The sequence below is a fragment of the Macaca mulatta genome, chromosome 10, assembly GCF_049350105.2.
Source record: "Macaca mulatta isolate MMU2019108-1 chromosome 10, T2T-MMU8v2.0, whole genome shotgun sequence".
NCBI classification, from domain to species: Eukaryota; Metazoa; Chordata; class Mammalia; order Primates; family Cercopithecidae; genus Macaca; species Macaca mulatta.
This window is the reverse complement of record NC_133415.1, coordinates 11,708,149-11,721,593: the sequence shown is the minus strand read 5'-3', so window position 1 is coordinate 11,721,593 and position 13,445 is coordinate 11,708,149. Positions and strand designations below refer to the sequence as shown.

Here is a 13,445-nt window from a genome sequence, read left to right as displayed (position 1 = left end):
CCTGCCAGTTTTGAGTGAGGACCAAAGCAAACAAAAGGCCCTGCAGCAGGTCCAGGGCTCTGGATAAGCTGCCCCAACACCTGGATCATATAACTTAGCAGAACCAATGGTAAGGGAAATGCCTGAGGCAGACAGGTGATCAGTGGAGCCTCTGACAGGCAGCAGTAGGAATATCACAGAGCAGACCTCTAGGAGTGGACCGCTAGGGTTTTGGAGAAAGGTCATGCCTTCTTCTGCCTACAATTATTATCCACCTAAAAAACAACACTTGGCTTGCTACTGCACCCTGATAAAGACTGAATGCTTGACCACAGGATACCAAGTGACTATGTCAACTCATGTTATGGGTGTTACCTGATCCATAGAAGATGAAACTGGATGTATGCAGTAGCATTCCACTGTCAAATCAAAATGACACAGATGAGAGCTGGGCGCAGTGGCTCACACCTGTAATCCCAGCACTTTGGGAGGCCGAGGCGGGCGGATCACGAGGTCAGGAGATCGAGACCATCCTGGCTAACACGGTGAAACCTCGTCTCTGCTAAAAATATAAAAAATTAGCTGGGCGTGGTGGCGGGCGCCTGTAGTCCCAGCTACTCAGGAGGCTGAGGCAGGAGAATGGCTTAAACTCGGGAGGTGGAGCTTGCAGTGAGCCGAGATTGCGCCACTGGACTCCAGCCTGGGCGACAGAGTGAGACTCCATCTCTTAAAAAAATAAAAATAAAAATAAAATAAATGACATAGATGAAATCAGTCCTGAAGCCCATGTAAACAATGCGAGCAGGTGGCTCATACTCCATGGAGCATGATCCCACTCCTTCACTGCCTCTCCCTCAACCTACACCTAGAGCTTCATGGATAATTCTCTATTGTCATTCAAAAGGGGTAAGTATAGGATTGGTTTAAACATGAAATCAGCCAGGATTGCTAATACGTCAAGCATGCCAGCGCTACCCAGAAGTGGGTAACTGCTAAACTACAGCCCCACTCAGAAGTGCTCCTGAAAGACCGCAGGAGAATCCTCTTAGTCAACAGCACTGGAAACAGCACATCTTCACACAGGACATCCTGGAAGACAAGATATCCAGTGGGTGCTGGCCAGGGACTCAGAAAGAGTAACAAGGAGGCATCTGGATTGACCTTTCAGGATGTGCGCACAATGCGAAGATATTTATGTCACTATAAATGCTTGCCAGGGGACGTTCACTGTGGAAGAGGTCCTCAAAAATCAGGTGGGAAAAGTGCTCAACTTAGTGGCTGTCAATAATAATCTTCTTTCCTAGTCATTCCAGTGGTTGTTCAGCAGGCCATGTAGCAAGGATGACCTCAACAGGCAGGGGCTCAACAGCATGACTGCTCCTCACCAAGGAGACCTGACTACCACAGATGCGGAGCATCCAAAATGCCTGGAGTGGCAGCTGATGCTACATCACTAGCAGGGAAAACAGCCAGTTACCAGGTGGCAGGTTGATTACATTGGACCCCTTTGTCGTCTTCTTTTTTTTTTTTTTTTTTCCTTTTTGAGATGGAGTCTTGCTCTGTCGCTCAGGCTGCAGTGCAGTGACACAATCTTGGCTCACTGCAACCTCCGCCTCCCAGGCTCAAGCAATCCTCCCACCTCAGCCTCCCGAGTACCTGGGATTACAGGTGTGCACCACTATGCCTGGCTAATTTTTGTGTTTTTAGTAGAGGTGGGGTTTCACCGTGTTGGCCAGGCTGGTCTTTTTTTTTTTTTTTTTTTTTTTTTTTTTTTTTTTTTTTTTTTTTTTGAGATGGAGTCTCGCTCTGTCGCCCAGGCTGGAGTGCAGTGGCTGGATCTCAGCTCACTGCAAGCTCCACCTCCGGGGTTTACACCATTCTCCTGCCTCAGCCTCCCGAGTAGCTGGGACTACAGGCGCCTGCCACCTCGCCCGGCTAGTTTTTTTGTATTTTTTTAGTAGAGACGGGGTTTCACCGTGTTAGCCAGGATGGTCTCGATCTCCTGACCTCATGATCCGCCCATCTCGGCCTCCCAAAGTGCTGGGATTACAGGTGTGAGATACCGCGCCTGGCCCAGTGCTTTGTCTTCACAGGGAGAGACACATTGTGGGTGTAGCTTTGCCTTCCCGTCCAGAAGCCCTCTGCAAGCACCACTGCCCGTGCACTTACACAACACCTTATTTATTTTCACAGCACCTTACGAACAACCCTACACAAACTAGTCCAGAGTATAAAAACGAGCAAATACATTCCAACTCTTTTTGTGAGTGTAACATGACCTTAGAATCAGAATATGACAAAGAGAATTTTAGAAAAAACAACCCTAGCTAATTTACTCATATAGATGCAAAACTCCTGAATAAAATATTAGCAAATCAAATCCAGTAATATATATCAAAGATAATATATCATGGCCAAATTCAGCTTATTCCAGGAATTCAAGCTTATTTTAATATCTGGAAATCAACTAATTTATGAAATTAACAGCCTAAAGGAGAAAAACCTGTAACTACCAATATAAATGCTAAAAATGGAGAAACTCAACGTATAGTCAAGACAAAACTGTTACGGAACAGAGATCTGCAAAAACATGAGTTAAACCTCTATCTTGATGACAAAATGTTTAAATCATTCTCTTTAAGTCTAGGAAGTCCATGATCACACTTTCATTCAGCACTGTATAAGTCATTTCACCTAGCATGGTATGGTAAGAAAACAAAATACAAAGTGTATGGCTTGAAAATTAAGAAATAAGTTCATTACTATTTATAGATTAAATGACTTTCAACATAAGAAACCCAGAAGAATCTACAGATAAACTGGGAAAACTGGTAAGAATTAAGCAGATCTGCTGGATACAAAATCAATATACAAAAATTAATTCCATTCATTTTCATCAACAAACAGAAAATGCAATTTATAAAATGACACATTTTACAGTAGCAATGAAAATACATTACCTCGGACTAAGCCTATCAAAGTACCTTGGACTAAGTACCTCGGACTAAGTACCTCGGACTAAGCCTATCAAAGTACCTCGGACTAAGCCTATCAAAAGATAAACAGAACCTGTGTGAAAAACTATAAAAAAACACATTAAGGAAGAATTAAATGAATAGAATGATTGGATATCATAAAAATGTCACTTCTCTGAATTGACTTAAAGATTCAATGTAGAGCCAATTAAAACTCCAACAGGTTTTATTCAAGAAACTTGACAAACTTTCGTGTGTGAAAGCAAAGGGTCAAAAATAGCCCAAACTAATCCCACCACTTTGGGAGGCTGAGACAGGCAGATCCCTTGAGTCCAGGAGTTTGAGACCAGCCTAGGCAACATGGCAAAATCCCATCTCTACAAAAAAAAAAAAAAAAAAAACTTAACCAAGTGTGGTGGTGTGAGCCTGTAGTCCCAGCTACTTGGGAGGCTGAGGTGGGAGAATCACCTGAGCCCAGGAAGTTGAGGCTGCAGTGAACTGCAGTTGTGCCACTGCATTCCAGCATGGGCGACAGAGTGAGACCTTGTCTCCGGGTGGGCGGCGGGGGGGAAGCCAAAACATTCCTGATGAAAGAAAAGTCATCAAGAATTGTTACAAAAGTGACGTGATTAAAACTATTTATCAGGGCTGGGTTGGCCATATCACTGATGGAGCAGAATAGGGAGGCTATAAACAGTTCCATGCACATATGTAAATCTACTTTAGGTTACAGATGGCATTGCAGTTCACTTGGGAAGGGACCGACTTTTCAATAAATGATTCTGGGACAGCTGGCTATCCATTTAGAGGTAAAATTGGACTTCTACCTCAATCATATACCAAAATTAATTCCAGCTGCATTAAATATTTAATTGTGGGAAGCAAACTATAAGAAAATGTTAGTCTATATAGAATTATCTTTATAGTCTTGAGATAAGAATTTCTTAAAATAACACAAGATACATACAAAAAGTACAAACCATAAAGAAAAAAAATTCTACCTCATTAAAATTCAGAACTTCTGTTATTCAAAAACTCCATACAAAGTGTAAAGACAAGTCACAAACTGGAAAAACGTTTATGAGATATGATACTTAGGCTCCAGAATAAAGAACTCCGACAAATCCATTAAGAAAAAGACAACCAAACTGAAGAATGACCAACAGACATGAACAGACGTGTCAGATGAGGAAACGTGGATGAGTCATACCTATGAAATGTGTTGACATATGAAAATATGCTAAATTTCATTATAAGAAATACATTTTAAGACCGGGTGCAGGGGCTCATGCCTGTAATCCCAGCTGAGGTGGGTGGATCACCTGAGGTCAGGAGTTTGAGACCAGCCCGGCCAGCATGGTGAAACCTCGTTTCTACAAAAAACACAAAAATTAGTAGGGTGTGGTGGTGGGTGCCTGTAATCCCAGCTACTTAGGAGGCTGAGGCAAGAGAGTCGCTTGAATCTGGGAGGTGGAGGTTGCAGTGAGCCGAGATCGTGCCATTGCACTCCAGCCTGCGCGACAAGAGTGAAACTGTCTCAAAAACAAACAAACAAAAACAAAAACAATGATAAATATTTTAGAACAAATGATACCCACCCATTAGACTGGATTTTTCTAGGGGAAAAATTAGTGAGGACACACAGCAACTGCAACTAGAACTTTGGAAAACAATCTGGCATTACCTAGCAAATTTGAAGACGTTCATATTGAATTGTATGGCAATTTTGCTTCCAAATATATGCCCTAGAGAAACTCCTGTCCATGAGAACCAGGAATCGTGTACAAATATACAAACGTAGAAACAGCATTATTTACAATACAAGAACTTGACACATAATGAGGATAGTATTCCACAGTAGAATAAACAAATGCATTATAATATAAACATACAATGAAATACTATACAGCGGTGAAAATAGGTGAATCAAGAAATGATATTGAATGATAAAAGTCACAGAAAAATAAATTCATAATGACTCTACTTATGTAAAGTTCAAGAGCCTGTGAAACGAAATATATGTTGCTTAGAGTATAAACATGTAGTAAAACTATAAAGAAAAGCAAGGAATAATGAGTAAAGAGAGGTTCCTCTGGAGGTAAGGAAAGGAGTAAGTCAGTGAGGCAAGTCCCTAGTGCTGGTGGGGGTGTGAGGGAGTAAGACCTCCTCTCTGCTGCAGGCCAGAGTGTGAACAGCAGATCACCGCATGCCTATGGAGGGCAAAGGCAAGGGAGAAAAGGAGAAGAACTGAGGATTCTGTACCACAATAACTTTCCTACTTTATTTTTGTCTTGAGCTGAAGTTGCCAAAATCATAACATGGAAATTAGAACCATCTGTTGACAGGATAAGTTAGTGAACTGGACAGAATTTACCAAGAGAAATTCAGAATAATGTATTTTAGAATCTGTGTCAAATCAGGGAAAAATATAAAGCAAGCCTATTTTATTTGGGAGGGGAAAATAATGCCATTTCATCATTGTTTATAAAAGTAAAAATACAGAAATAACCTAAATGACCACTGGTTAAATAAAAGAGTATACATTAACACTATGGTACGCTGTTATAGTTGTTGCAAAAAAATTAAACAGACCAGAACAAGAAAAGTGAACCAATGGAATAGAATTGACTTGTTAAACAGATACTATTTAGTGCAGGTTAAAGAGTCATTTCAAAACAGTAGAGAAAAATAGACTAGTCAATAAATGTTGAGACAACTGGCTGCCCATTGCCCTTATCTAAAACCATTCGCAAATACTTTAAATGCACATGGATTACAGAAAAATTAAAATAAAATATGGGTGAATATGTTCTATAAACTTGGTATAAGAAAAGCCACCTTAAAAACACAAAAACCAAAAGCTATGAAGAAGAAGAGGAATAAATATGACTAAATAAAACATAAAACTTCTACAAAGACACCATTAAGAAAGTTGAAAGACAATTCACAGGTTGAAAGATATTTGCAACATAAATAGCAGAGAAAGAATCAGATATGTGTGTGTGTGTGTATATATATATATATATATATATATATATATATAGCTATAAAATCAATTTAAATGAAAAAAAAATCCAAAAGAAAAAATAGGTTAAAAAACAGGTAATCCATAGAAGAGGAAATAGAAATATCTACTCAATATGTGGATATATGCAAATTATACCTACTATGTAATGCAACTTTTTACCCAAGTGATAAAAACATAAGGCTTGAAAACATCACGTGTTGGTGAGGGTGTGGTGAACAGGCTGCAAACCAGGGTGTGAATTGATACTGATATTCTGAAGGGCTGTTTGGCTGTATGAATTACGATGAAAATGGGCACAAATTATGACCCAGAGAATCCATTTCTAGGAGCACACCCTAAAGAAACATTCACATATGTGCACAAGCTTATTCACTGAAGCATTATTTGTAACAGTGAAAAACATCAAAATGTCATCAGCAAGGGAATAAGCTATGATAGCCAGGATTGCAGTAGTTTTTAAAAATATGGCAAATCTCTACATATTGACATACACTGAAGGACAGCCAAGTGATATTCTTAAGTTAAAAAAAGGCTTCAGAAAAATGCAGAATAATGTTTTAAAACAAAGTCAATTATATATATTTCTAAAGGTACATGTATGTATGTAATACACAGACAAAGGTATCGGAGATAATCACCAAACTGGTAATAGTTCACTCTGGGGAGGGGACTGTGTTGGGGTAAGGGACAGTCAAGAGAGGTTTTGACTTTATATTTGAATTTTTAAAAATTAAGAGTATATTTACTTATATAATTTTAAAATAAATATTTATAAAACAATTAATATACAAAATTATAGACTGTATAACAGGGGAATGGGCAAAGTCCTCTGGGAACATAGTGAAAGGAGAAACCAGTTTAGCAAGCAGAAAGATTTTGTAGCAGTTGTGACATTTTCACTGGGCCTGGCTATTCAAATAGGATTTTGTCAAGGATTTATAATTTGATGGAAGATTGTGGCAGATTATATTTTCCAAAGATGACTATACCAACATATGTCTCATCCAATATGCTTTTCTTTCGATATGACATTGACACTCCTCCATGGAGAGGTTGGGGAGGGTCTATGTCCCCACCCCCTTAAACTTGGACAGGGCTTTGTCATTGCCTTGATGAACAGAATGAGGTGGAAGTATTACAGCATGACTTCTGAGATTATTCAACTTCTGTCTGGTCCTTTCTTTCATAAAATACTCATCCTTGAAACACAGCCACGATGCTGTCAGGAAGCCCAAACTAGCCTACACGGAAAAACCACATGAAGAGGCTCATGTGGGGAGGAACTGAGGCCTCCAGCTGACAACCAGCACCAACTGCTGGACACGTGAGTGAGCAAGCCTTCAGATGATTCCTGCCCCAGCATTTGTGCTCCCTGGCTAAGGCTAGATATGCATCATGGAACAGAGACAAGCCATCCCCACTGTGCTCTATCCTAATTCCTGATCCGAGAATCCTTGAACAGAATAAATGATTATGCCACGAAGTTTCAGTGCAATGTGTTACACAGTCAAAGTAACTGGAACAAAGACATTCTAAAGAGAAGACAAGTAATGGAATGTCACAGGGCACTGTGAGTACTGGCAGTTTTAGGTGATGAAGCCCATAGTCTGGCTGGGACCAGACTATGAAAAGTACTTGTATGGTACTATTTTAAAAATTAGACTTATCCTATTGCCAGTGGAGAACTGTTGAAAGCTTTTAAGCTGGGAAGTGAAATGCTAAGATCTGCATTTTAGCAAGATACCTCTGAGACTACTGTAAAGGAAAGATTGTAGAAATGAACGACTTAAAAATAGAAAAAGCCCCTCTGATTAAGATGGATCCCAGTCAAGTAAAATGGTGGGATCCCTGCTCTGGCTACATGTTTTTGACTTTTTCCTCTTTAGGATTGCTTCTTATGCTCATTTATACTCAATTTCACTTGTATTAAAATGTTAGGAGGGAAAACTTCTGTCCATACAAAAACCTGCCACAGATGTTTAAAGCAGCTTTATTCATAACTGCCAAAACTGCAACCAAGATATCCTTCAATAGGTGAATGGATAAACTGTGGTACATTCTATTCAGCACTAAAAAGAAAAGCGCTATCAGCTCAGTGCGGTGGCTCACGCCTGTAATCCCCAGCACTTTGGGAGGCTGAGGCAGGTGGATCACAAGGTCAGGAGATTGAGACCATCTTGGCTAACACAGTGAAACCCCGACTCTACTAAAAATACAAAAATTAACCAGGCATGGTGGCACGCGCCTGTGGTCCCAGCTACTTGAGAGGCTGAGGCAGGGAGGCAGGAGAATCGCTTGAACCTGGGAGGTGGAGGTTGCAGTGAGCTGAGATCGCACCACTGTACTCCAGCCTGAGAGACAGAGTGAGACTCTGTTAAAAAAAAAAAAAAAAAAAACAAAGAAAAGAAAAGAGCTATCAAGCCATGAAAAGACATGGAGGAACCCAGAGTGTTAATTACCAAGTAAAAAAAAAATCTAAAAATCATACATACCATCTGATTCCAACTATATGACGTTCTGAAAAAGGAAAAACTATGGAGACAGTAAAAAGATCACTGGTTGTTAGGGGTTAGTGGGAGGGAGGGACGAATAGACAGCACAGAGGATTTTTAGGGTAGTGAAACTACTATGTCTGATACTATAATGGTGGATACACATCATTACACATTTGTCCAAACCCACAAAATGTATAACACCAAAAGTGAACCCCAGTGTAAACCGTGGACTTCGGATGATTATATGGCAATGGAAGTTAATTGATTGTAACAAATGTACCACTCTGGTGTGGAATACAGGGTACATGGGAAATCTTTATTTTCCGCTCAGATTTGCTGTGATCCTAAAACTGCTCTAAAAAAAGAAAGTCTATTTTTAAAATCTTAGGAGAAAAAAATGTTAGGGGGTGTCAGAATACAAAAACATTTTCCTTAATGCTCTTCTTTCAAGTTCTGGATCTAAATCTGTTTAAGAATACAAAGCAAGCTGTCTAAAAATTATAACCACTTATAACTAATTATCTATGTGACTAATGCCATCCTTATACAAACATCACTATAACCCCCAATTTCTTGTTTTTGTGTTTATTAAAATATCCTCATCATTCTCACAACTTGCTTTGTAAGAAAACTCTATAAACATGAACTTAAAAAAGAAAATAAACCTATACTAATAAACTCTAGCACTTATACACTGGATATTATAGATCTATATAAGGAGAAAATGTGAGATACATGGTCCAACAAGAGTGAGAACATATAACTCAAAACATAAAAAGCCACCTCTGTGGTAAGGGAAAAGATACCTGTATGAATATAAAAGCAAAGATTTATAAGGTGATGAAAGATACTAATGAGAACGTTTCATTCTCATATTGGCAGAAGATCTTCCATTGTACTTTCTGAGAAAATCAAGAGGACGAATGCATTGAAAATTGAGAGTTCATGGAGAATAGAGACAGGATGCAGTGACTCAACAGTGAGTCAGTCAGATCCTCAAGGATCCAGAGTAGTCGCAGAGCCCAGTAGGAACTCAATCGTGTAATTTATTGGAGGCCAGTTTTGTATAATTTTATACTGTGCCTTTCTCTAATGTTAATTGTTCAAGAGATGATTAACCAATTTGTGGCTACTGTGCATCTTGCCTTTTCACATCTTCACTTAATGTCTGCCTTTGAAAGAGGTCATAATTTAAATTCTTTATGAAAAATAGGAACTAAAATTAATTTTCGATTTAAGGCGTGTAGTCAATTTTTGAAACAATGAAAAAGGAAAAAGTAAAACAGAAAGTGAGAAAACACTGAAACAAATGGTAAAACAAGATTATAGGACCATGTTGTGGTTTGAATTTATCCATGCTAGTTCTATCCCTCGTTAACAAAGTTAAATAGAAGCCAACGGTTGCTGTATTTCACAAAATAAAATCTGATAAATAAACTTCCTATTCCTTAACCAATTTACCTGCACCCAAAAGATTACAAACTTCTGCAGCTTCTGACAAGCATGTGATTGGAGAGACAATGGAAGGAGGTGTTGCTAGTAAAGGCAGCTTTGGATCATCATCAGAAAATGTCATCAGGTCCTGACAGAAAACACGAGAACATGAGAATTGAAGAAAAAAATTAATATCACTGGATGGACAATTTATGGAGCAACAAAGTATCTAAATGTGCTACCATAATCATAAACACATTCTGATTTAATTAACTCAAACATACATCTATCACGTGGCTGTCTACTGGGCGTAGGGAGGTTTTCTGCCCTTGGGAATCCCCACACCTTGCTGAAGACACTTTGTGTAGATAGCAAGGATTTTGTTTAGGGCACTACCTTTACCTACCACCCTTCAGCATCCTTACAGCATACTATCTCAGAGGCCAATTATCTTGTCTCATTGGTAATCATAAAGCCAGTTGTATGTATCTTTTATTCATGTTTAAAACTTTTAACTTTTTATCATCAAGTAAAAACTAGACACAAAAGATAGTCAATCCAATCATGCAGGTCAAACAATAATTAAATGATGGCTAATCTTGTTTCATTTATATCCCTACCATGCCTCATTTGTGATCTGTGACAACTTGTTTCACTTTGAGGCAAATCCTAGAATAATCCCTTGTTTCATTATGTATCTCTGCCTTAGTCCATTCCGGGTGCTGTAACAAAATACCATCAACTGAGTGGCTTATAAACAACAAAAATTTCTTACAGTTTTGAAAGTTAGCAAGTCCAAGATCAAGGTACAATATCATACTGATGTCTGGCGAGGACCTACCTCCTAAACAGTCATTTTTTCACTATAACCTCTCATAGAAGAAGGTGACCAAGGAGTTCTCTTGGCCTCTTTTATAAGGGCACTCATATTCATGAGGGCTATGCCCTTATGACCTAGTCACCTCCCAAAGATCCCGCCTCCTAATACCATCACTTTGGGGGTTAGGATTTCAACTAAGAATTCGGGAGGAAAACAAGTGTTCAGATGATAGCAATCTCTAATTGATAATAGCTGCATCAAACTGATAAACTTCACAGCTCCTAATGTCATCAATTACCATAAACTGTTCATATTTCCAACTTCTAAATGTCATAAACAGGTTTTTCTACAGCTTGTTTGAAAAAGGATCCAAATGAAGTCTATAGAGTAGGTTTAGTTGGTATGTTTCTTTTTTTCTGTGAACTAGGGATTTTTCTCCATTGTAATTAACATACAGTAAAATGCACAGACCTTAAATGTAGAGCTCGATAACTTTTATCATATGAGTATACAGTTATATAGTAACCACATTTCCTTCACCCAAAAAGTTTCCTCAAGCTCCTTTCCAGCTGATACCATCCCACCACCCTGCATCATGACCGCTATTCTATCCCTATCACCATTACTGAATTTTGCCTGTTCTTGAATTTCATATGAATGTAATCATACACTATGTATACTTTTGTGTCTGGTTCCTATTGCTCAACATAATGTACATGAGATTCATCCATGTTTTGCTGTGTAGTTCCTCCCTCCTTTCCTACCTATAAGAAAGGAGGGACAGATTACACAAAAAACATATGTGAATGTATCACAATTTGTTTATCCATTCTCCTGCATATGGATAATTTCCAAAGTTTATCTATTATGAATAAAGCTACTACGAACATTCTTGTATAAATCTTTTTGTGGACAAATGCACTCATTTTTCCTGGATGCTACACGGTAGTAGTATAGCATTTCTAGCTTATAGGACAGGTCTATTTTTAACTTCATTAGAAATTGCCAAACCATTTTCCAAAGTGATTTACCACTTTTAAAAATGCAACTTTGAGTTCATTTTAGTTCCACATGTAAGAATTAATAGAGCCTATGTAGCCTTTGCCGTGTTTCTTCCAAAAGTAACATCTTGCAAAATTGTAGTACAATATCATACTCAGGATATTGACATTGAAGCAGTCAAGATACAGAACATTTCTATCACAATCACAAGAATCCTTTCTGACGCCCTTTCATAGACATACACTCCCTCAACAGAACTAATCTGTTCCTAATCTCTCCTTCATTTTTATAGTTGTGACATTTGAAGAATGCTATATAAATGGAACCATATAGTATGTAACCTTTTGGGACTGGCTTTTTTAGCCTTGCATAATTCCTAAAGATTCATCCAAATTGTTTCATTTCAATAGTTTCTTCCTTTTCATTGCATAGTACCCTTGATACAGATGTAACATAGTTTAACCTGTAAAAGGACCTCTGGGTTGTTTCTAGATTTCGGCTATTACAAATAAAGCTGCTGTGAACATTTGTGTACATGTTTTTGTATGATATACATTTTCTTTTTCTTTTTGAGACGGAGTCTCAGTCTGTCGTCCAGGCTGGGGTGCAGTGGCACCATCTTGGCTCACAGCATTCTCAACTTCCCAGGCTCAAATGATCCTCTCACTTCACCCTCCCAAGTAGCTGGGACTACAGGCACGCGTCACCATGCCCGACTAATATTTTTTAATTTTTTTTTTTTTTTTAGAAATGATGTGTAGCCATGTTGCCCAGGCTGGTCTTAAACTGCTATGCTCAAACAATCCACCCAACCTTGGCATTCCAAAGTGCTGGGATTACAGACATGTGCCACCGTGCCAGCCTAGATGTTCATATCTCTGGTATAAATTCCTAGGAGGGCAGTTGCTGTTCATATAGTAGCCACGTTTAGATTTATTAAAAAGTACCAAACTGTTTCCCAGAGTAACTGTACCATTTTGCATTTCTACCAGTAATATATTAGTGTTTTAATTTCTCCATATTCTCACCAGCATTTGGTGTTGTCACTACTTTTTTATTTTAGCCATTTTGATATTCATTGCATGTTTAAATTACATTTTCCTGAAGGCTAATAATGTGGAACAACTTTTTGTGCGCTTACTTGCCATCTGTATTTGCTAAAATGACTGTTCATAACATGTGCCCATTTTCTAATTGGACTGTTTGGTTTTAAACTGGTGAGTTTTAACAGTTCTTTAAATGCTCTAGATATTAGTCCTTTGCCAGATATGGGGTTTACAAATATTTTTTTCCCAGTCTGTAGATTATTTTTCCATCCTCTTAACCGGCTCTTTTGCAGAGCAAACATTTTTAATTTTGATGAGGTCTGATTTATCATTTTTCCTTTTAGGGATCATGCTTTTATCCAGTTCTTTTTCTTTTTTTTTTGAAACGGAGTCTCGCCTTGTCACCCAGGCTGGAGTGCAATGGTACGATCTCGGCTCACTGCAACCTCCACCTCCGCGTTCAAGTGATTTTCCTGCCTCACCCTCCCGAGTAGCTGTGATTACAGGCGCGTGCCACCACTTCCAGATAATTTTTTGTATCTTTAGTAGAGACGGGGTTTCATCATGTTGGCCAGGTTGGTCTTGAACTCCTGACCTTGTGATGCGCCTGCCTCAGCCTCCCAAAGTGTGGGGATTACAGGCACGAGTCACCGTACCCGGCCTCAG

At 38.8% G+C, this 13,445-nt stretch overlaps 1 protein-coding gene across 1 annotated transcript in view; it reads right to left on the bottom strand.

Moving 5' to 3' along the window:
• ENTHD1 (ENTH domain containing 1) overlaps window positions 1-13,445 on the bottom strand; it is a 148,571-nt gene that overhangs the window by 70,495 nt on the left and 64,631 nt on the right. The window contains exon 5 of the mRNA XM_001099911.5: window positions 9,939-10,059. Within this exon, the coding sequence (XP_001099911.1) occupies window positions 9,939-10,059 (121 nt within the window). The remainder of the gene's footprint in view (window positions 1-9,938; window positions 10,060-13,445) is intronic.